This window comes from Pezoporus occidentalis, unplaced genomic scaffold (assembly GCF_034315485.1).
Source record: "Pezoporus occidentalis ecotype Australia unplaced genomic scaffold, CSIRO_AGI_Poc_V1 ctg4, whole genome shotgun sequence".
In the NCBI taxonomy this organism is placed as follows: domain Eukaryota; kingdom Metazoa; phylum Chordata; class Aves; order Psittaciformes; family Psittacidae; genus Pezoporus; species Pezoporus occidentalis.
In genome coordinates, this window is record NW_026915724.1 from 5558336 (window position 1) to 5580953 (window position 22618).

The 22618-nt window shown below is 40.6% G+C and overlaps 1 protein-coding gene across 1 annotated transcript in view; it reads left to right on the forward strand.

Moving 5' to 3' along the window:
* LOC134171252 (cytochrome P450 7B1) overlaps positions 1 to 15149 on the forward strand; it is a 125794-nt gene extending 110645 nt beyond the window's left edge. Inside the window, exons 3-6 of the mRNA XM_062633295.1 lie at positions 2684 to 3280; positions 3743 to 3949; positions 10040 to 10218; positions 14166 to 15149. Coding sequence (XP_062489279.1) covers positions 2684 to 3280; positions 3743 to 3949; positions 10040 to 10218; positions 14166 to 14462 — 1280 coding nt within the window. The 3' untranslated portion in view covers positions 14463 to 15149. The remainder of the gene's footprint in view (positions 1 to 2683; positions 3281 to 3742; positions 3950 to 10039; positions 10219 to 14165) is intronic.
* Positions 15150 to 22618: the final 7469 nt, after the last annotated feature.

Below are 22618 nucleotides of genomic sequence, written 5' to 3' on the forward strand. Positions count from 1 at the left end.
CTGTTCCTGTGTGGAAGAGACTGGGGTAGCCGGTGTAGCCGTGTAGTGCATCTGTGTGCGAGTATGACTGTAATTGCTAAAGGCTCCCATACCCACTCTCACAACAACTTTCTAACTGCCGTTAATTAGCCCTAGATTTTAGGGTTTTTTTCTAATTAAGAGATCTAAAATTAGATTCTTGGTGAGGTACGCAAACAAGCTGCCTTTGTTACAAAGGGGTTCTAGTTTTCTGACTACGTAGACCTTTACTAACTGCAGTAACAAAAGTATTTGGGTTTATGTGTTTGTATGTATTGTTTATTTGCAGTGATGTGGTCTGGAGCCTGAATTGATTCTACAAAATGAATTATATTTCAGTACATACTTACTTTTTGCTACCAGGAACCTGATGAGAATAATAAAAATCAGGATCTTTAATATGCTGTTTCTCAAAGGGTTTGTTGGTTGGTTTGTTTTTTTCTTTTAAAGTATATGCTCGTGTTGAGTGAGTTTTGATCTAAAATTATTGCTAAAATAGTTTGTTTGTCTGAAAACTCATTTGCTGAAAATCATTTTCTTACATAAAGATGATAAGAATTGATGTGCGTTTGCTAAGTGTCTGATTAAAGATCACAAAGAAACTCATATTTTGCATCAGAAATAAGCAGATGGTGGACAGATGGTTTAAATTAATATTAATTAAAAATCTTAACTTAAATTGTTTACCCTGTAAACGCAAAGTTAGGAAGCCAGCTTTCATCTTTAGGGTTAATAACACTCCAGATCTATTTATTAAAGATTGCTCCAATGGGCATTCTTTCCAAGCTTTGATTGCAAAGATGGTAGCCTCAATAAAAAGCATGAAAATGGGTGAAAACTAGAAAGATAAAGCAATTCTAGGACTCTTAACAAAGATCCTGCAGAGGTCCAGGCTAAAAATTCCTACTGATGTCTGTGGTCTGGGAATGAAGAAATCGTCCGACAAGAGGACTGAGAATTCTGGATCTCTTTTTCATTCTGGTTTCTTGATATATCCATTTTTAAAAAAATTAATTTCCATCTTTCTGATTGGTTATGTTACAGTAAAGCAAATTCTACTCAAAAATCTTAAAAACCTTGACTTGCTTTTGACAAAAAAAATAAAATAAAATAAGGGTGTCAAATTCTTTCTCAATTCATCCCTTGTGTTTCCTTACTGGTTCATTGGGATTGCAGTGGATGTAACTGGGATGGAAATTATGGCATCTGTTAATTGCAGAGGACATCCAGAGTGGTGCAATCAGATTTACCATAGAGCACTGAGTATATGTAAAACAGAATACAGAATAACTATGATAATTCAAATATCAGTATATGGTAACCATGGATACTTGTTGACATTTTTAGTGGTAGTGACTACTTTATCTCAGGACATCTGTCACAGAGCCAAATTTGGTCCTCCGTTAAGCATGTAGTGTTCCCATTAAAATCAAAGGAGATTTGTCCCTTTAGTGAGACAGAATTAGACTGTAAGTCCTTGAAGCTTTGCTGTTTTCCTATTTTGTAACTGGGATAGTTCACAGAGGATGTGTACATTTTAATGTACACATTAAAGAGGATGGGTACCCTTTTTCCCTAATTCATCTCTCTATTCAAGTTGAGAATCCGGAATTCTAAATTTAGGCTTAACATGGGAATAAAGGGTTAAAATTCATTTGAGCTTTTTGAGTGTTACCATTTTGATTCATGGTTGTTCCCCAAAATGCTCTTCTTTAGTAGCTGACTTAAAGTTTAGGGAGAAATTGCAGGATTTTTCTGTCAGGGGCAACTTTAAAGTGTCAGATGATGCAATCCTGTCTGTCTGTACAAGCAGCCTAACGTATGGGTGTGTCACCTCACTAAGAACCTCAGGAAGGGTAGAAGGTTCTCGGTGCATTCTCAATGGATGATAGCACTAGGACAGTGTGTATCCCAGAATGGCATCCATGTTAAAATGGTAGCCTGCTCCGTGGCTTCAAAATCAAGCCCTGAAGTAGTGATTTAACAGATACTAAGCACATTCTCAACAAAAAGTTAGCAAAACTTCAGGAAAAAACAAAACAGATGTAAGAGAGGCTTTAATGTTGGGGGGGTTGCAGTTTGCATTTAAAGCTGTAACCAGCAGATATTGCGTTCCTGTGTGATCTGCTTGAAGAAAAGCTGCCTAAGTGGCATGTTTTCCACTCCAGCCCCCATTGTTCACTTTCCTCCAGGCAGGTGAAATGTGTGTGTCTCTCCCTTCCTGCTGGTAAAATACCCTGTAATCTTCTAATGCTGCTGCAACCACACATTGTATTTTCATGAATTACACCATAGTAGTAGATGATTTATTTCAGAATACCACAGTGACAGAGATCACTTTTGGCAAAACCAGTACATCAGTCTACATAGACATGGCTTCACACTGATTTTAAAAGAGCCATGAAATTATACACAGGTGGAATCTCCATCCTGACTAAGGGAATCTAAATGAAACTTGTTGTGTCTTACTTTTTTTGTTTGTTGGTTTGTTTTGGATTTTTTTTTGTTGTTGTTTTCTTCTTTGCAGATTTCTTTACAGATTCTTGCTTTGGGAAATTTCTGCATTCTTTTATTCCAGACATTGGCTTATTTTCAGTTATTACTTCTGAAAGCGTCATCAGATTTTAAAAGCACGTCTCAATTTTTTTTCTTTTCTTCAATTCAGGTAGATACATTACTTTTATCATGGACCCATTTCAATATGTCTATGTCATCCGAAATAGCAAGCAACTTGAATTTCATGAATTCGCTGATAAAATGGCTTCCAAAACTTTTGACTACCCAGCCTTGTCAAAAGGAAAATTCCCTGATCTCAAGGAAAACCTGCATAGAATCTACCAGTATCTACAAGGCAAGCCTTTGGATATCATTTCTGACCACATGATGAAAAATCTCCAGGATATATTTGAATGGAAATGCTCACAAGCAACAGATTGGGAAACAGAAAAAATGTACAAATTCTGCTGCTCTGTAATGTTTGAAGCCAGTTTTGTAACACTGTATGGAAGAGTTCCTGCTGCAGATGGCCACAAAGTTATTAGTGAAATCAGAGACAAATTTATCAAGTTTGATGCCAGCTTTCCCTATTTAGCTGCAAACATACCAATTGAGTTGCTAGGAGCTACCAAGAAGGTTCGGAAGGAGCTTATACATCATTTTTTACTTCAGAACATGACAAAATGGCTGGGAGGGTCAAAAGTGGTCCAAGCCAGACAAGATATATTTGAGAAATATGAGCTGCTTGGAGATTATGACAAAGCAGGTAGGAAACTTATGAATGATTGCTTGTCTAAAATAAAATAATTTACTATAGACCTTTGAAATAAAAAGGCAAAATGGCGACCTTGAAATTTTTTTATGTTCTTTCTAATTGGCTAATGATAAAATGTTTTACTCTGAAACAACCCTCTATGATAATTGATTTTTTTTTTGTGCTGAGGTGGTAAAACAAGATACTTAATGGTGATAATGAGAAAGATTATAACTGAGCTGCATTTCCTCCCCTTATTCTCCCCCCCCCCCCCCCCCCCCCCCCCCCCCCCGACATTACATTTCAAACTATTCTCATTAAGCAGAAAATTAGACTTCAGAAGCCTATTGGTCCTCATTAGCATTCACTGATCCTTGGCTGGGTCTGTGTCCTAACATCTTTTAATTAGCACACTGCAAATCTAATCAGTGTAATAAATGCTATTAATCTTCCTTTTCACTTATTTTCTCCCAGCACATCATTTTGCCTTCCTGTGGGCCTCTGTGGGAAACACGATTCCAGCTACATTCTGGGCCATGTATTATCTTCTGCGGCACCCAGAAGCTCTTGCAGCGGTGCGTGACGAGATTGACCATTTGCTGCAGTCAACAGGTCAAAAGAGAGGGCCCACATATAACATCCACCTCACCAGAGAACAATTGGACAACCTGGTCTACCTAGGTAATTTATTTTTATCTGTTAGGAAGAAAAGAGGGGCTCTCCCAGCAAACTCAGTTTATCACTCATTTCTGCTTACTGAGAAGGTGGAGGACACAGCTGCCTAATTGACATAACAACACCCATTTACATCAATTATAAATTATGTAGTTTATAGCTGTAGATACTCTCATTGCATGTAAACATTAAAGCCTAGGTAATTAACTATGCAAGGTATGCAAAAGGCTAAATAGAAGCTTTGCAATTATTTGAAAAAAAGTTGATGCCTAATAAGTTGTTTGATTCTGAGCATCTGCCGAAGTGTTAATGCATTTCAAATACTTCTGTATGGTACTGCCAAGAACGACCCTTTTCTGAAATTAAAGTGGGATAATGTATTTAAACTGCAAATGTAATTTTATCACAAGCAGTTTCTTTCTTTCTCTCTAACAAAACAAAGGCTTCTAAAGCGGGTTTCAGTTGAGCGATGCCTCCAAACAAAATATACAAAGGTAAAGCTCTGCAGTGTAGAAACATTTTTTTTCAGTATTGGAAATGTTACTTTGATTCAAAATAGGGAGCTTTAAGGGAGATACAGGTCTTCCGATTCTAAATCAGGGGTTCAGAGGGAGACTCTTGCCAGTGGCTATTGGAACTTGTTTGATTCCGAAGCTGGGTAGGCCTTCAGAGCATCAGTTGATGGTTTCACTTTGTTTGCTAGTGCACAGGCATTGGTAAGATAAATGCTAAAATTAGGTCAAGAGAGGAGAGAGGGTGTATCAGGTCAGAACCTAACCTTTAAGCCTCTGAAAATCTCTATGGGTAGCATTAATAGGGTAGACATCAGCTGAATAAAAGGTTCAGTACTCCTCTCTTTTCAAATATCAAAACCAGTCCCTGTTAAAACTGACCTCATGGCTGTATGTTTTGGTATCTCACGGCTGTATGTCTTGGTGACTAATGGCCGGAACTGATGTTCCACTCTTAAATGAAGCTGTGTCAAGAGAGTGTTGGAGCAGTGCAGTTTCTGTGCCTGGTTTGGATCTAAGTAATAACTGCTGTTCTTCAGGACCATTCAGTGTGGCATGTCTCAAGAATCTGTGTTCAAACTTGATTTGCTTCTCATAGTAAGAACATAAAATTGAGTTTGATTCAGTTACTTTTTGTTAGAGCATTAATGTTAATCTTACATAGTGTAAGTCTAGTAAGTTGGTTTCATCTGTACTCATGGCTGTTTTGGTGCAGATTTATCGCTAACTGATGAAGAATGCTTTTGAATTAGGGGAGATATGGATGACAAGAGCACTTCCGAAGAATAACACAACATTCTAAGCATTTAATGTACTTTTAAGGAACATAGGTAAAACTGCTTAACATCAGACCTAGCATCCACCAAACAAGATAAAAGGAAAGTTATCAAGTTTCACTAAGATCAGGACAGAATTTACTTTGTATTTGGAAACTGATATGGGAATGGCAAGGAGATAAAAAAAAAAAAAAAAGAGGCACCCCAGAAGTGTAGGAATAAGGAAAATAAAAGTGTGTACTTCACTAAAACCCTCTGGTGCAAAGTGGTATGAACAATTTCAAACATTAACTGTGTCATTGCTCTGCTTCGCTTTGAAATCTTGAAGTACCTTGGTAACGTTTGATTTATGTGTTGAGAGGAAAGTGCCACATCCTACTTTACTTTGTAGTATTCTTGTAACACTTTTGTTAAATTTTATAATCATGTTAAACATAATGTGATACGAACAGAAGCTAGATTTCAGTTATTCTGGCACTTAAATCATAAAGGGCTGGATACTGCCCCATAAAATAATAATATAGAAAAAAAATCTGTACCATAAGAGAATTAAAATCATGCTTCATTGGAAAGAGGAAAGGGATGTTTTGTTAATAAATGTGTAATAGGGACAAAGGTCCCCATTTGCATTGCTTGTGCACCAAAAATCCCCCACACTGAAGAAAGGCTATGGGCAAGAACTGCCTTTGCCCTTGCAGCTCACTTATCCCAACCTCCAAGGCCGAGCTTTTCCACTTCCCACTCTCCCTGTGCCAGCCCAGAGTGTAGGAAACTAAGATTTGTGTCCCTGCTCTTGAGTAAGGCAGACCAGGTGGGATTCTTGTATGCTCAGCACCTTGTCATCTCATTCTCCTGTTTTAAGCGCTCTGATTCTCTGTCCTCTTTTTGGCCTACTATAACAAGAGCCTTTTTTTGGATTCCTCATGCTATGGAGAACAAGCAAAAATTGCTAAAAAGCCTTTCTGTGGGAGCAGAGTTGTTCTTATGGTCAGATTCTTTGGGTCTAGGGAACAACATGCCCTTATTTACTTCTAAATTCAAAGCATAGGTATGTGATATTTTATTAAAAAAAAAAAAAAGAGGGCTTTCAACCCACAGCAGAACTAGCACATTTTCACCCTGATTATTTTTTTTCTGTCTGCGTAAGACTTTTCCCAAAACCCAAATGCACTTATTTGTGTGTGCAGAGGAACATACATTATTAGTCATTATGGCTCACAATGGAGCTCTAATATGGTAAACAACACATGAGAATGGTCTGTCAGTTTTTATGGTTATAATGGAAACGCAAAGGGTAAAGCAGAGATGTACTTAGTGCATGTTTAATGCTAGACATGTTTAGTCAGTTCGTTTGTTTAATATTAGTCCATTCATTTATATGGTGAAGTATTCTTGCCCCAGGTCATTGCTGAATCCCAGATATCTCCTGCGAAAAGAGCACAGCTTGAAAAATTGTTTTGTACACAAGAAAGGGTAGGAACCCAAAAACAGCTCATACAGAGTGTGTAGTCATAACATAAAAATGCTAAGCACTAAAATCGTTGGTTGGATTGAGAGAAATTAATATCTTTTCCTGGAATGGGCTGGGCAGTATTATTTAGTTCATAGTAAGATGCAAATGTACTTGTTTCAGATTGTTGTTTGTGTTGGCACACCGGGATGCCTGTGTGTAAATGACACACCCCCCCCCAAATATTTGCATACTCAATAGCTATTTTCCTACAATACACTCTAATAATTATAGTACCCTATTACCTGCTATGTGTTAGTGCAAAATTAACAATCCATTATGCACAATAAGTTTTATAAAACATTTATAGATAGAGATCATGTTTAATTAAAATTAACTTGCCCACGAAAGCCAAATGCACTTATGATTCCAATGACCTTTTATTACCTGCAGTCCCTTGTTTTGGCTGGATGATTGACAGCTTGCTGTTTGGCTACCATGTTGTATTTCAGCTGACAAGACTTTTCATTTTAACTCAATTTGCCTGCCTATCACAAGCTGGTGGCAGGCCAGGCTCAAGTCACCCAGCTTTGCCTCAGCAGCTTGCTCTATTTCTCATTAGTACGCATTTATTCAGTGGAAATTGGAAGACAAATGCTTGAAGGCATGTGAACTAAGTATAGCAAATTAGGGTTTAAAGACTGAATATTTATAAGTATATTGAAACAGTTTTTTAAAAAAATCTAGAATGAATTAGAAGCTGAGTGCTAGCTTTAGTATAAGAAACGAAGAGAGAAGTGGGAGGATTCTAAGAATAACAATACTATGAGAGAGATATCTCTCTCTTCCCCCCCCCCCCCCCCGAAAATATGTAAAATCTCTCTGACAACACCTTATCAAACAACAGCCTGGCTTCTTTATGTAGCGCTTGCACAGTGACGTTTAGCATCTCATGTGTGTAAGAAGGGGGGGGGGAAATGAGGGTCATGTTCATTTGCTGCTTGGTTATCCCTTGGTATGCTTTAAATTGCCTTGTTTGTTCGGCACAAGCACAGAAACAGATGTTGCTCTACCGTGCTGGATAATTTACTGTACCTCACAGTTCAGAATGGAAGGCCTCCCAAGCTACCCAGCTGGTCTGTCAGCAGCGATGGCTGGTGTCTGCTGAACTATGACAACTGCAAGTAAAGGCTGCAGTTTTATTGTGCAGTTGTCATTCCTCTCAATGTATAGCCCCTGCATTTGTGGAAAGCTGACTGTCTATTTTTTTAATGTGAGCTTGCAAAGCGATATAAGCTCCATTCTCCTTTGTTGATCATAATGTGACTCATTACTTTTGTCATCTAATGATTATCGGCATGATCGCTCAGAGCAAGAGCCAAGCTCGCCTTCCACACATAACTGGTACTGGAAGGTAAAACAGATTTGTCATTTACGATCTGACCGCTAAGCCACACTTTGTGCTCCATTATTGTGATTAACTTCTGCATAAGATATGCTGCCCAATTGTCATTTGGGATCCGGCAGCGGGCAGGGACTGCCACGCTTTCTGGGAAGATGTCCATTGATGGGATGTGACCGCATCAGTTGGGTGGTTAAATGTAAACCTGCTATTTTGCAGCAGCAATTTAATAATTTTTTGTTGGTTGTTTTTTGTTTGGTTTTTTTTTCCCCATTTTCACTCTTCCTCATTTGATTTCTGCTGTTGCTACATGTGTCACCACCATGTCCAAATAGTGGACCATCACAGAGTTACCAGCTTCATTTTCCACAGGTTGAAGACCATCTGGGAGCAGGGGCTGGACCCTTTCTTTGTACCACATAAAGTTTTGTTGCCAGAACGCTGCCAGTTGAAATCTATCGTGTCAGGTGCCTTGTGGCTATCCGCAGTAGAGGCCATCTTCTGGAACCAGGGTTCTTTTCTGGCTTCGTCACCAACAAGCCGATTTGACTCTGCCTGATTATAGTAACGAAGGCAGTCCAAAAGAATATGCACAGACTCACTGTACGTCACATTGAATCATGGTGCTGGCCACACAAAGCTGACCGCAGCCTCATTTCTTTAGACAAATGCATGCTTAAGGAAAAACCTCCTGCAAGAAAGCATCCAGGGCCACTTTATTTGCTATGCATGCTGCACCAGATTTAATTTTTAGTGAAAGAACGTTTGATTTTTTTTTTTTTTCAGAGGCATCTACACTGAGTAGCTACTATCTCTAATAAACTAACCTTTCGGGTGCAGCAGTCATAGTGCCTTGGTGAACACTTAAAGAAGGCTTATTTGATACCACAGAACATAAATGCAGACACAAATGGATGATTATGTGCAAATGAAACCCTATTTTAGGCTATTTTTCACACTGATGATTAGAAGGAATCAAGTCACATATAACAGCGCCCATATACGCTGGTGGAAAAATAGTCAGTTTTGATTACAAAGTGAGAGATGCAGCCCTAGACAGGAGCTACATACTGATATACATGCTATCAGAATGATTTATGCAAATTATGCATATTATTCCCAAAGGAATTCCTCCTCAAACTGCCAGGATAAATTGCCGGAAATTAGCCATAAAATCTGTCGTGCTAGGAGCAAAAGGTGAAGGCCACTGGGAGAGCAAGGACATTCAGCTTCTGGAGCCTTCCAGGATGTGATGGTGGAGACAGAAATCTTGCTTTCCCTAAGCCTGAGAGGACTATGTTTCCTTTTCTCTTGGCTAATTAAAAGTGTCTTTCTCTCTTAAGATTACCAGGCAAATAATGTTGCTTTCATTCACTCTGACCATAACAGACACTATCATTTGGCAATGTAGCACACTGGAAATAAAATAAAGAAATTTTAAAATCCTTAGATTTACTATGAAATTAACAAGCAAAATTATTTTTCTAACATGTAGTCCTGACATTCCATCCAACAGCTTTCAAAAGGCAAGCTAAACAGCTCCATGGATGCTTTCACTGGTATTTGCTAGCAACCTCCAAAATGCATGTAAATGCATAAAGCGTTCCTGTCTTTTGATTGTGTTGCTTTCAATGTGATGCCTGAATAATGACTTTCTACCCAAAACTCAGTGCTGCCTACAGCTGACAGGATTTCTCAGCACCATCAGTGAGAATCATATCGGGAGGTTCAGCATCGTGGCTCCCCCCTCCCAGCCCTGTGGGGTTGTTTATTGCCTCCTCCTGGTCTCTGCTTTATGTTTGGTTTGGTTTGTGTTGTTTTTTTTTCCTTTTTTCTTCTTTTCCTTTAGCCTGCCCTACTAAACCCATCAGGATTCAGCAGCTGTAGCCATGTGTAACTTCCAGTCATCTCCCATATTTCTGATGCTTCCCTCCCTCCACTTTTGTTTAATCGCAGAGAGTGCCTTAAACGAGAGTTTACGAATGTGCTCATCCTCCATGAACATTCGCATCAGCCAGGAGGATTTTGTTCTCAAGCTTGAAGGGAATCAAGAAGTCGGTTTGAGGAAAGGAGACTGGATAGCCCTTTACCCACAGATTTTGCACATGGACCCTGAGGTCTATGAAGATCCTAAGGTAAACATTCAGCTGGTGCTACTCTTCCTACTCCAGGCACATAGCAGCAGCCAAGCCTTTTGTGATCTCTGGGTTGTGGGGTTTTTTACTGCTGTTCCTTCTTGTGGAACAAATCTTGCTACTTTCAGATGTATTTTGTAGGGCCTGATAGGTCAAAGAATTCATGGCCTGAAGACAAAAATATGGTGATGAGACTGCTTTCAAAGGAATTGACAATTGCACATACACTACCATAAACATTAGGGTTTTGTTTGGCAGTGGATCATTTGATACCCAAGGAGGGCTGAATAATAGAAGGTGGTTTAAATACCAAATAATGTGGGCCATTTAGCTAAGTGCCCGCAAAGCATCATTGACTTTCTGAAGCCCTATAATAGCAGTGTCTTACTTGAGCCTTATGCTTTTTCACCTCCCTTCATAGGGATTCACCCCTTCTTGATCAATTAGTAGAGTGTTGTGAACTTGAGGCTGTAAAGATGTTGCTCTGCAGCAAAGCTCAGAGGGTAATTGTGTCATCTCCTTGTATTTTTCTCTGATGCTGGAGTTAATGAATATCAAAGACTCGAAATTAGTCCACCCTTCCTCAGCCTTAATACAGCTTCAGAAGTTCACCACCTGCATGCAAATTGGGTAGTCCTAGTCTTGGCTAGGTTGCTCCCACAGATTGTCCCATGCACAGGGTGCCATGAAGGAAGAGTGAGCTCCACACTGAGGCTCTTAAATGGCTCCTCTGCCTGAGAGGCAAGAGCTCATACCTGATCTGTTCCTGATCCCCATTTTCCTAAGCAAATGGTTGTCTCCCAACCATGCTGATTTCCATCCTTGGCATTTGAGCCAAAGAAGAAGGGAACTGGATTTTTTTACATATTTATAGAAAACTCATGTTAGAGGCATTTCTTGCTGGGGCTCTGCCTTTCAGGAATTTGGGGATACGAGGTTGCAGAGGAAAGATGAGATTCAGGTGTCTTGTTGGTGCATGTTAGCATCTCACTGTACAAGAACTCCACCAGCCTTCTTACCTTAACTTATCGAGTTAGGGTTAGGGTTAGGGTTAGGGGAATAGTCACGGGGATGAGCATTGGAGCCACAAAAATGTAAATTATGTTCAGGATGGTTCTGCTGGCTGTCCCCACCCAAAAATGAGGACAAAGCCCACTGAGAAAATTAGAATTTTAAAAAAGTATCCATATATTGGCAAATAGTCAATTAATATTTCTATCCTTAAAAAGTAACAGTTAACAAATGAGCTTTTTCTTATTTTATTCTTAACACCTTATTTTGGAGAACATTATTGATTTGTCAAAGTCCATCTGTTTGTTTAGGTCCTAGACCAAAAGCATCAGTGTAGAAACTGATCCCCTCCCTTATCCAATAATTGCCGGAATATATTACCATATTTCCATTGCTTGAATATATCTGCTTAGTATCAGCTCAGCTCAGCTTTCACAGTACAGCTTTAGTTCATATATTTTATCTTTTTGATAGTGAATGAGCAATCCACACATTGCGGTACATTGACTTCAGCACATGGGCCCTCTCGAAAAGTGGGGAAATCACTGTTCTGTTTAGTTCTTAAAATATGCAGTGTGCTTTCAACAATAACTACTGAGGATCAGATAGCGATGGAGAATGAATTTTTTGAAAGGTGCAGTCTTGAGCTTGTCATGTATTTAGGGAAAACTTTCCTGGGAAAACAGGCAGCTTGACGAGATAATTTTGTAGCAATGCTTTTCTCCTGAATACATAAATTTAAGTTCAAGCTATCTTCTGCTTTGGCACCACACTGTATAAGTGTAAGCATATATTATTGACCTCTTTCTCCACTCATCAAAACCTAATAAAAGAGTCACTTCTCTCTGAAGTGGATAAAGTGAACCCCTAAATCCTAACTCAGCTAGTTACAGAGCTCAGTAAATGAATTCTGCAAATCCCATAGAGCGAAATATCAGGAAACCGTACATGGTGGCTTCCCAAACAAAGCCAAATACAAGATGTGACAGAGGGAGACTTATATCGATCACAGGAGATTGCTCCATTTTCATAATATTCTTCACAGGCCATCCACAAGGAACTTTATCATCTGCTCTTGCCCAGTGTCTTCACCCTTTCCTTGCCATCAATCACGCTGACTCTTCCCAGGAGGCCTTGTGCATGACTGAAAGCTCCTTTATTGTCAAAAATTAGTTGTTATTTAGCCAATGAACTGGCTTTTAAGGAAACAGTGTCCTACCCAAGGGGCTTCAGCAGCGCAAGCCTGAGTTTGATGTCACTGTCACTGGCTCAGTTCCTGTCTCACACTTACTTTCTGCTTTCCCAGTTCCTTAGACACCAATTTATTTTTCGTTAAAAGCAATTACAAGTCTCAGATGGCTCTTAAGAGGATAAAGAAAGCATAAGGTTTGACCCAGTATGTCTATGTGTTCAATACCACCACTCATAATTGCTCCAGGTGCTAGGAGTGCACCTTGCGGAAATGTTCCAACAAAGTGAAGAGCTCTGGTTTGGGTTGTGTTGTTTTTGTAAGCTGTTGCAGTTCATATTTAGCAGTGGTGTTTTTAGACCAGTAGGATTTAGATTACAGGAAGTGAATCTTTTTTAAGGGAGAAGGGATATTCTGGGCTTTCATTTGTCATTGTGCTTCTTCAAATGAAGTGATAACTTATGAAGGAAAAAAATATGCCATGCTTCCTTTTGTCTGGAATGTTCAAAGAGACTGAAAAGAATTACTTGGCAGTGGACACACACACACCTTTGTGGAAAATCCAGACCTCTGCAATTTAGAAAAACAAGATCCTGTTCTTCAACCCAAAGTTACATCCCCTTCAATGCACCTTGTATTTGTTCCCCTTCTCATAGACCACCTCCCCCGCCTCTGTTTTTTTTCTTGACAGCAAGACCTGCAGTGCATGTTTTACAAAGCCTTTAATCTAATGGGTAGATCAGTATCACTGTGTTTTTCATTGTAGCGTGTTTCTTTTTTAATCAGTAGAGGTTGGTTTCTGTCTGACTGACTTGTTCCCAGCCAGCTCCAAATGGCTGCTGCTATAGCAGATGTATGCAAAGCAGGACAAATGCTAATGAGTGACCATAAGCAAGAAGTGTCTGTCATTTTTATTCAAAGCATGCAGGAGGATTTTGTAAGTGGTTAATTTGCCATTGACTGAGTGAGGATGCCAGATCTCCTTCATTCAAAAACATGAATTATCTCTGAACAGGGATCCTGCTACTGGAAAATAGTCAGAAAGATGTACAATTTATGGGACATAGGTTACAAGTGCAGCCTCAAGGTTTATTTGAAAGCACTTGCCTTAAAATGGTCAGTCACTACTACTGCTTTGCACACAGCTTCTGGAGCAAAACATTTGAAGGTAAGATGTGGCAAATTAAGCAGCAACCATCTCCAACTGAAGGGAAAATTGACTGCAAAGCATCAGGTCTGGTTTTCAAATAACCTGCACCACTGGGTGCAAAAGAAGGATGGATTTTGCTCTAGCTTGCAAGAGCAAGATCGGTGCAATGCATTAATTTATTCATAGGCATTTGCAGAATTTGGCAGATTATCCTTATTCATGATGTATGTACCACACTGAGCGTGTATGATGCTTTACAAGAAAATTGTCTTTCCACTAAGGTTCATTGTCCCTGCTACAAAGTGGTCAAAATCTAATTACAATCAATATAGGTGAGACAGTGGATGAGACATGGAAGTTGAAGGAGCTTGATGTAAAAGGGCTAAGCTAAGTAAATGGATTTGAGGAGTGTTCTTTGCAAGGAAGGTAATGTGAGTCAATGAAACCTGAGGGAACCAACTAAAAAGGAGAAGCTGTCAGCTCCTTGTCTTCCTCTTTATCTTATTTTCTGAGTTTCAGAAGCATTACTGTTGTGCAAACAAAGCCACTCATGTAACTGCCTTGTTAGATATCACGCTGTCTCTCTTTTATTTTCAGGAGTATAAGTTTGATCGATACATAGAGAATGGCAAGAAGAAAACCACCTTCTACAAGGCAGGAAGAAAACTGAAGTATTTCCTAATGCCCTTTGGCTCTGGGATCAGCATGTGTCCAGGGAGGTTCCTTGCAATGAATGAGATGAAGATGTTTCTTTTCTTACTGTTGGCTCATTTTGATGTAGAACTAGTGGAAAACAAAGCTGTAAGACTTGATAACAGCCGTATGGGCCTTGGTATCCTCCTGCCAGACGTCGATATTGACTTCCGTTACAAGCTAAGGTCCTTAAGAAAGTGAGTGGCTGCCTATATGCCTTCTACTAATCTCTGTGTTTGCTCTGTTTTATCACTCAGCTTTGTATTTTTGGAAGCATTTGCTTTTCCCTCTCTGCTTTTACCTCCTTCCTATTTGTTTCTAAGGAGAAAAGCCCTTTGGCTGGAAGTAGATACCAGATGCAGGGACATGCAACCTCATTTTGTCCTGCCTGAGTCATGAGTAGTAACCTGAGACGACAAGAGCTTGGCCAAGTAAATGGTCCAGTGTCCCTACAAGACAGACCCCCCAACTCTTGGCCATGAATTGGGTAGGATTTACAGGGAGGATGACATCAAGCTGAATCCAGGCCATTTATATGGCAAATGGGCTTAGCAACCCTTTGTCACAGGGATTAGATTGGAAGGTCCCATACACTCACCATCTGGGGGCATCTCTGCATCTGGTCATAGAAGAATAATAGTAAGAAAGGGGGAACTTCATTCTAGGGGGTGAAAGACTTTTTAGTGATTATTATTCTAACTTTCTATTTACTCTGTTCCCTTCATGGTCTTCTGTGTCTTAGCCCTTATTTGGGAGATGTAATGGAAGCTGTGTCGGGTGGTGGGGAATGATTTGCAAGACTGTCTTACTGGCAACACATTTCTGACTTCAGTTTGATGTACTGAGGGTGAATGCTTTGCTTCTCTTTTTTTCCCCTTTTTTTTTTTCTGCAGTGCAAAGAAATTAAAATCTGTGATTTTTTTCCTGCAGTCATTTTCAGTCAGAAGGGAGGTTCTGTTGATTTTAATAGGATCTGGATCAAGCCTAAATTATCTATTTCGGCTTTTGAGCCAAAAAAAGTATATTCTTCAGGAGAGAATATATGAGCCTGTTTGAAATATTCTAGCATCTCAAAAATGACCTTCTGTTCCTCTCACTGATTTCCTAGTACATGTCCATGTGTTTATTTTGACCATTTCTTGTGTTTGTTCTTTTCTCCAAGAAGGCAAAAGAAGAAGAGGGCTTCCAGAGCAAGTGTGGTATCTAAACCTAGTTTTTAATAGTGTTTTACTGTGCCTAAGTTATGCGTAGTGTGACCTGTGTTTGGAAACGTATTTGTCCATCTACAAATTGGAAAACAGGCTCTTCCCTGCGGCCAAAATTTGTCCAAGTTAAAACCCTGGGCAGCCACAGAAGTTACCTGTATCCTGACTGCCCAACCTGCTTCACTGGGTGACCAGCTTTTGTTCCAAAATTAATTAATTTTACTTAGCAAGATGTTTAGTCGCTGTCTCTTCCCAGCCATCACTTCAAAGACTGATGAGGATTCTTGTGGCTGTCCCGTCTCAATTTGCCAAGAGGATAATTGTGATGGGAGAGTAGCCATGTCTCTGGGCCTTGTCTTGTTTTCCCAAAAAACATCTCTCTCTCTTTGGGATGTGTCAGTGTAAGTCTTTTAAAGTCATAAATTTTACTCATCTCTAAAGCATTTGATGGCCTATGGATGGAAACTTCTGCGTACATAGTAAGGGTGAGAATTATTTATTGTTATTTGTGTAGGAGCCTGTGTAGTTATTCATGTAAAGCACATACCCTAAATAAGCATCAGCATCAGTAGAAATGCTTTCAGAGATTGGCATAGCCACACTCTAAATCCTCCGAGGAGAAAATTGTAGTTTTGTGAGATATATTGGATAAACATTTTATCTTCATATATATTATCAATAATGTCTGCAGTGTTGGAGTGCGCTTACATTAAATGGGCTTTGCAGTTGATTAAATGTTTTAACTTTGCTTCAACATTTAATCAACAGCAAAAGCTGATTATTGCTTTGTGCTACAGAATAAAATTTGTTTCTGTGGAAAGATTCTTGTACTCAAGTTACTTGCTCCTGTAGTTACTCCGTAGGAGCTGTTCTGTACTCAGCCATAGCTCACAATGCAGTCTGGACATTAGAGAGAGGAGATGTTGGTATCATTGCACTGCTGACTGTATTCCATTATTGCTTGAGTGTAAGCTGTAAAATGTCTCATGCCACAGTTTTGATAAATCTTTCTTTGGCACTTTGAAACAAACCTGAAGCAACTGCAAAAATAACCATAGGTATTAGTTTTAAACGGAAGACTTTTTATATATATAATTGTATTCTATTTGGGGGATTTTCAATTAGGATATCACAGGCTGATTCATAATTTGGTAGGACATAATAGGACTGTGCCAAAAGTATGTGCAAATCATTAGTAATTTTGGATTAATTGCTGATCAGTTTGTATAGTATCTATTTTGAAATTAAAAGAGTTAGATTGTCTCCGAAATAGTCAATTAAATCTGTAGGGCATGCATCCATTTAAAAAAGAATAAAAGGATCAGAGTCTTTCCCAGGAGCTGCAGGAAACCTCTGTGAAGGCACTTGAAGGGCTTGCATGGGGTTGGAGAGCACTCCTTGCACTACACAAAAGGCCAGCATTTCACTGGGTAAGAGTGAGTTAGTCTTTTTGCTTAGGGACCAAATAATCAAAGATAAAGCAGGGCCTACCCAGTTTGTCCTGGAACTGTGTCCCTAGTAACTCGTACTCCTGGTAGATTAGTTTTACTGGTAAGTAACATATCACTACCTTAGCATACCCCAGCTGCAGAGGAGGTAGTCCTCACCCCCATATACAGTCATGAGAGCTAGAACAGGACAGAGGAAAAGCCCTTCTGGTCCATGTATTTCTTAGCTGAGGAGGTGACTTACTGAGTCAGCAGCTCCTCTGACCAGGACTGACTTGGTCTCCATGGAGCAGGGAGTGAAAGGCCCATGATGTCAATAAACCACAGCAGTGCAAGAGGATGAGGGTACACCATTCCTGGAGGTCACAGCTGGAGCCATGACAACAGCATGTTTTATGACATAGGACACAATGCAGTTTTTGATGATCTCTGCTGCCACAGAACCCAGGAGTGACCAGCTCTTAGTGTCTGTCAGAGGGCCACAAAGACAGCAGTCATTGACACAGAAACAGCAGTGCTGTTTACAGGCATTCAGGTGCCAGTGGTGCTGCAGGAGTGAGTGGTGAGAGACAGTCAGACCTTGCGCCTCCTTTGTCCATGTCCCTCCGCTCCCCTTCAGCAGGAGGGTCTGCCCTGCAAGCCCAGCAGTGCTTGCTCATCTCACCAGCCAGGTGTAGGGTCAGCTAGGAGGAGTGCACGGGTGCTCCTGGAATCTCTCTGCTCTTTCTCTAGTGAAACAGTGCACTTGTCAGTCTGAGATATGACTTGTCTGGTCAGTAGGAGCCTCCGACTGTAAGTTGTCTCTGCCTATGGTTATATTGATTATATTGATTATATTGATAGTATATTCTGTTATTAAAAAAAAAAAATCAACTTTTTCTCATTTAAAATAGATTTAAGTCAGTATGGCCCTTTACAGCACCTGAGAAAACTGAATTCATTGTGAACTAATGTGAATGCTAAAATGTGACTTTTTATTACCATTTCAATTTACAGATCGTATGTTTTCTATTTTCATGCTGGCAGTCAGTACTGCTATAAGCTATTGTAAAATTTTTAAACTGTTACATTGCTTAAAAGACCATGTTAGTCTACATGTACCTGTTTGCAAATTAATCTCTCCCAATATGTCCTAATGTGCTAATACAAAACTGTGATAGTTGTTCTTGAGTTTATGCTTCTAAGCCAGTTGCATGTGGTGGGTGTTGCTATTTTTATGAATAATTACTGTGAATTTCTCTTGTAGAATTATAAATGATCTTTTATTTCCTCATTGTTGAACTATCTGACATTCAAAATATTGTGAATTGCTCTTAATTGTGCAAACTGACATTCTGTATATAGATGAACAATGGTTAGGTTCTACTTTAATAGTTAATATCCACCATGAAGGCTCTTAGATCGCATAAGGTCTATTGTGAATTTCTGAGCAAGAAAATTAAAATTTCATTATTTTAGTAATCTAACATCTTAAATGAATTTTGTATTTTAAGGACACAATAAAAATGAATATATATATTTTAATATTGAATGACTGCCTATGGTATTTTTTCCCTCACATTTATGCTTTTCTCACAGATTCACAACTATTGCTTTAATTTTTAAAGTATTTATTCAGCATACCACATTTTTCTGTAACTTGATCTTGAAAGGTATTTCAACAAATTAAAAAAAAAAAACAACAAACCAAACTCTAATTCAGCACTGGCATGGAGGAACTTCCTTGAATTTAGGAAATTATTAAATTTGTTTTACTCTCCCATCAAACTTAAGCCACTTCTTACCAGATAAGAAAAAGGAGTGGTACTGCTGGCATTCCTAGGACATTATTCAAAATTAGTATAAAGATCTGCAATCCACTAGTGATTCCCAAATACAGCTCCTAGGCTTTTCCTTTTGCAAACCTCTGCATAGTACAAGATGTACTACCTGGTGTAAAGCATTCTGTCCTCTCAGATCATTCATTTTAAAAGGGGAAATGAATGAAAATTGTTACAATAAACAGCACTGTGCCAGCAAAGCACAGCTTGGCTTTTCTAAGTATCACTGTAGCTACGGAGTTCTACAAGTAGGTATTTAATATGAAGGTTGTGCCCCAAAGACATCAGTGTTTATTCATTAGCTCATGCAGAAATGCTTGTCAGGTATGGCTGTGAGGGTTGTTGAAGGTGTGTCCCTAGAGAAGGTAGACCTTGCAGCAGTTTTCTGGGTTTGATTAATGTGTTTGTAACTATGCAATTGCTTTAACTCCAGATTATAGTAGAAGTTAGTAAAGTTTACAAACAAAAAGTGGCATTTTTTGAGATTTCTTGAAGGGCACATTTCTGACTGAGCTTTCTGTGATGGTCTGAAAGATGGCTTGGGCAGGGGGGATTAATAAGACCTCCTAACGCTGTATAATACTTGGGTTCATACAAAATTCTTTCTTGATGTTACTTATATCACATTGTATTTTAAAATTACTCAGACATCAATTTATGCATGACATATGATTAATTCATATGAATAGAGTTATTTTAACTGTCACACCATAGGAAGTGTTTTCCCTCCTATTGCCTAAACCAGCCTTTGTACCCTAGCTAGCCACGTCCTGATACCCACAACATAGCAGAAAAATTATCTCATTACAAAAACACCCTTTAAAACTACGTGTGTGAAAGTATTGTTATCCTTAAGTTCTTTTCTATGTTTATAAACAGTAATAAGTATGAAGAAATAATTGCTGCATATATAGAAGCACACAAAAAAAAAAAAAAGAAAAGAAAATGTAGGATTTTAATTTGAAAGCAAAGAATTAAACTGTAGTGGGATCTTTATCCTCATATAAACCAGTACTGTGTCTGTGTAGCCTGTCCTGTGCATCAGGCACTGATTCTGTGTGAATACATCATTTGTAATAGCAGAAATGTGCTTGTTTTCAAAACTGTTTACACCAAAACAAGTAACGAAAAAGAAGCCTAAGCTTCAGCTGCTCCTGCTAGGAGCCTTGCAGGATTCTATCTTGCAAGACTTTGTTAAACCGATTTTGACACTGATGTGTTGGTTTGTATTTGTTTCCCCCTAAGCAGCAGCTATGAGTACAGCGAAGTTGAATAAGAGTCGAGGTTCTGGCTACAGGGAGAGTGAAAGACAGTAAGTAAACACCACGGGATGACTTTTGACAGTGACTTCTTTCTTACCAGCTCATCCTTCCAACTACCTCTTTCTTCCAAACATTTTAGCCGCAAACTCCTACAAGCAGCAAGGCTTTCCCTGTCTGATTTCCACCCCGTGAGCCAGTACATCGGCTTTCTGCTCAATGTGATTTTCAGATGACTTCTAAACATGAAATCTTTACCGCAGCCCCTCGCAAAATCGGCATCGCAGGTAGCTACAGCTGGGAGTAGTGCCGCTAAAGCTTTGAACCTGAAAACTGGACGGGTATTAGTTGGGCTGGGGACTGCTGAGGACCGGATTGAAGCACAGGGCATACCGCAGCTTCTGGAGGGCTCCGCTCCGGGATCTCGTCTCGGAGTGTCACTGGCCCGAGGCGGGACCGCGACCCCCCCGACCGCTCCGTCAACCCGCCGGGCTCCGGTTCTCCGACCCCCTGCAGGGGTGAGGAGATACTCCTGCCGCCCCTTCCTAAAAGCAACCCCTTCTTCGAGGAATGCTGGAGTGGGGAAAAGCGTGAGAGGACTCCCGGGGAGGTTCCTAGGGAAGAGGTCTGGGTGTTATGGGAGTTTGGAGGGCTTCGGCTGGTGGAGAGGAGGTTTACTCCGGAAAGGCGATTGTTTGCCCTTAATCCTCAATTACGAGGATTTCAAAATAGTATTAGAAGAGCAATCTGTTCTGCAACTTCTCGGAAAAAATAATTGTTGATTTAGATAAGCACTGATCCCTTCAGCGTTTGATGAAGACGTTAATTTATGGCTGTCTAGCAGTTTATGGCTGTCATTAGATTTTCAGCTTTGTCTCTGTTCGAAATGTATCTTTTTATTTTAATCTGAGACAATTATGTAAGAAAACGGCTATGTTTGATCTAAAATGCATCGTTTTCCTATAGCGTTTCAAATTATTCACAGATCATAGTTCTTATATGTGCATATATGAATTTAAAAATACAGCAGTAAAGTGCTTGAAACAGACCATAAATTTGCTTCATATTTTATTACACGTCTCTGAATCAGATTGAGAGGACAAGGGCAACTAGGGGCTTAGGGGAGGATTTAACCCTTCCCGAGGTGGAGAGCCGACCAGAGCAGCGCAAACTCCCTCCGGAGCGCTTGGGGAGGGGTCTGACACCGATCTGATGAGTGACCACGGGGAAATGAGGCTGGCTCCCTCTCGTTGCTCATTTAGCAGCTGTTCCTTCCGTGGCATAGCCGGCTGCCGGGGCTCCCCGAGTCAGGCCGGGGCGCCGCGGCCGCCGCTCTGGGCCCTGCTCCCTGCCGTGGCTCTTGCCTTCACCCCCGCCAGGGCCGGGAGGGCACCTGGCCGGCGTGCAGGACAGGCTTAACCCCTGCTGCGCCGCCTGAGCCAAGCGTGGTACTTCTCAGGGAGCCAGCACTAACCCTTCGACGGTAGTCCACCGGGCGGGGGCCCAGCCTCGTCGAGCAGCCCCGCGGAGCTCGTGGCTGTGACAGGGACCGGGGCCCACAACCAGTTCCCCAAAGTTTTGTCCCGCCCAGCCAAGGAGCTCTTCCACCCTTACTGAAGCCTTAGGATCCCTCTGGCCTGTTGGCAGCGGGTGCGATCAAAGTTGCAAATGATCCCGGAGAAAAGTGGCCGAGATCTGACTCCTTTATTTTAGCCCCCAACTTACCCCCCTCCGCCACTACCACCACCAAAAAAGAAGGTGTTAATTGCTGTAAAGTTTCCGAACACGTGGATAATTTACTTTGTCTGCTGCGTTTTAATTAAAAGCAAACTTATTTATGTTTCTGATGTTTATATTACGCGATTTAATTACGTTTAGAGGCAGAGTCGTACTTCCCCCCCTCCCCCCCTTCCACTCTAAATCACATTTTCATTAAAGGTTTTAATAAGAAAACTCACTTGACCACTATTCATTATCTAGTCCCCTCCATGCACACAAGTTCACTTACCCATTCATTTATTCACTTACTCATTCCAGCAGATCCGCTGCAACTGCTGCTAGCAGGGATGTGAACACTCATAATTATTTGTCAAAGTCTGGAAAGTGTATTATCCCTTCTTCTAGTGGTAATTAGTTACCATAGCATCTAATACGTAAATGTGCCCAGAGCACACCATTAACAGTTAAGCGGAGGATTCAATTTAACACATGATTATATCTTTCATAAGTCATTACATTAGGAAAGCCAATGTCACTCATGCTGGGACAATTTCAGGCTCCGAGACCGGGTACGGGGCCGAGAAGGAGCCGGGCTGAGCGGCGGGGGGCAGAGGGAGCCTTCGGAGGAGGCTGGGGGCGAGACAGCGGCTGTGGGGCGCTGGGAAACGGGGAAGAAGCTCCTTGGAAGGTGGGGGGGACACGTTCTGTTCCGGCTAAGCGATCCATCAAGCGTTAAGAGGGGCGGGGGGGCCTCTCTCCTCCCCCCACCCCCAGCACACACACGGCGCTCACGTTGGCCAGACCTGCCCAGGGACTGGTCCCGCTGCTTCTCGTCGCTCCCCGGCGAGCCTGTTGATTGCAGAGGGATGGGGGTACAGGCAGCACCCCTCCCTGCCAGACACCCCT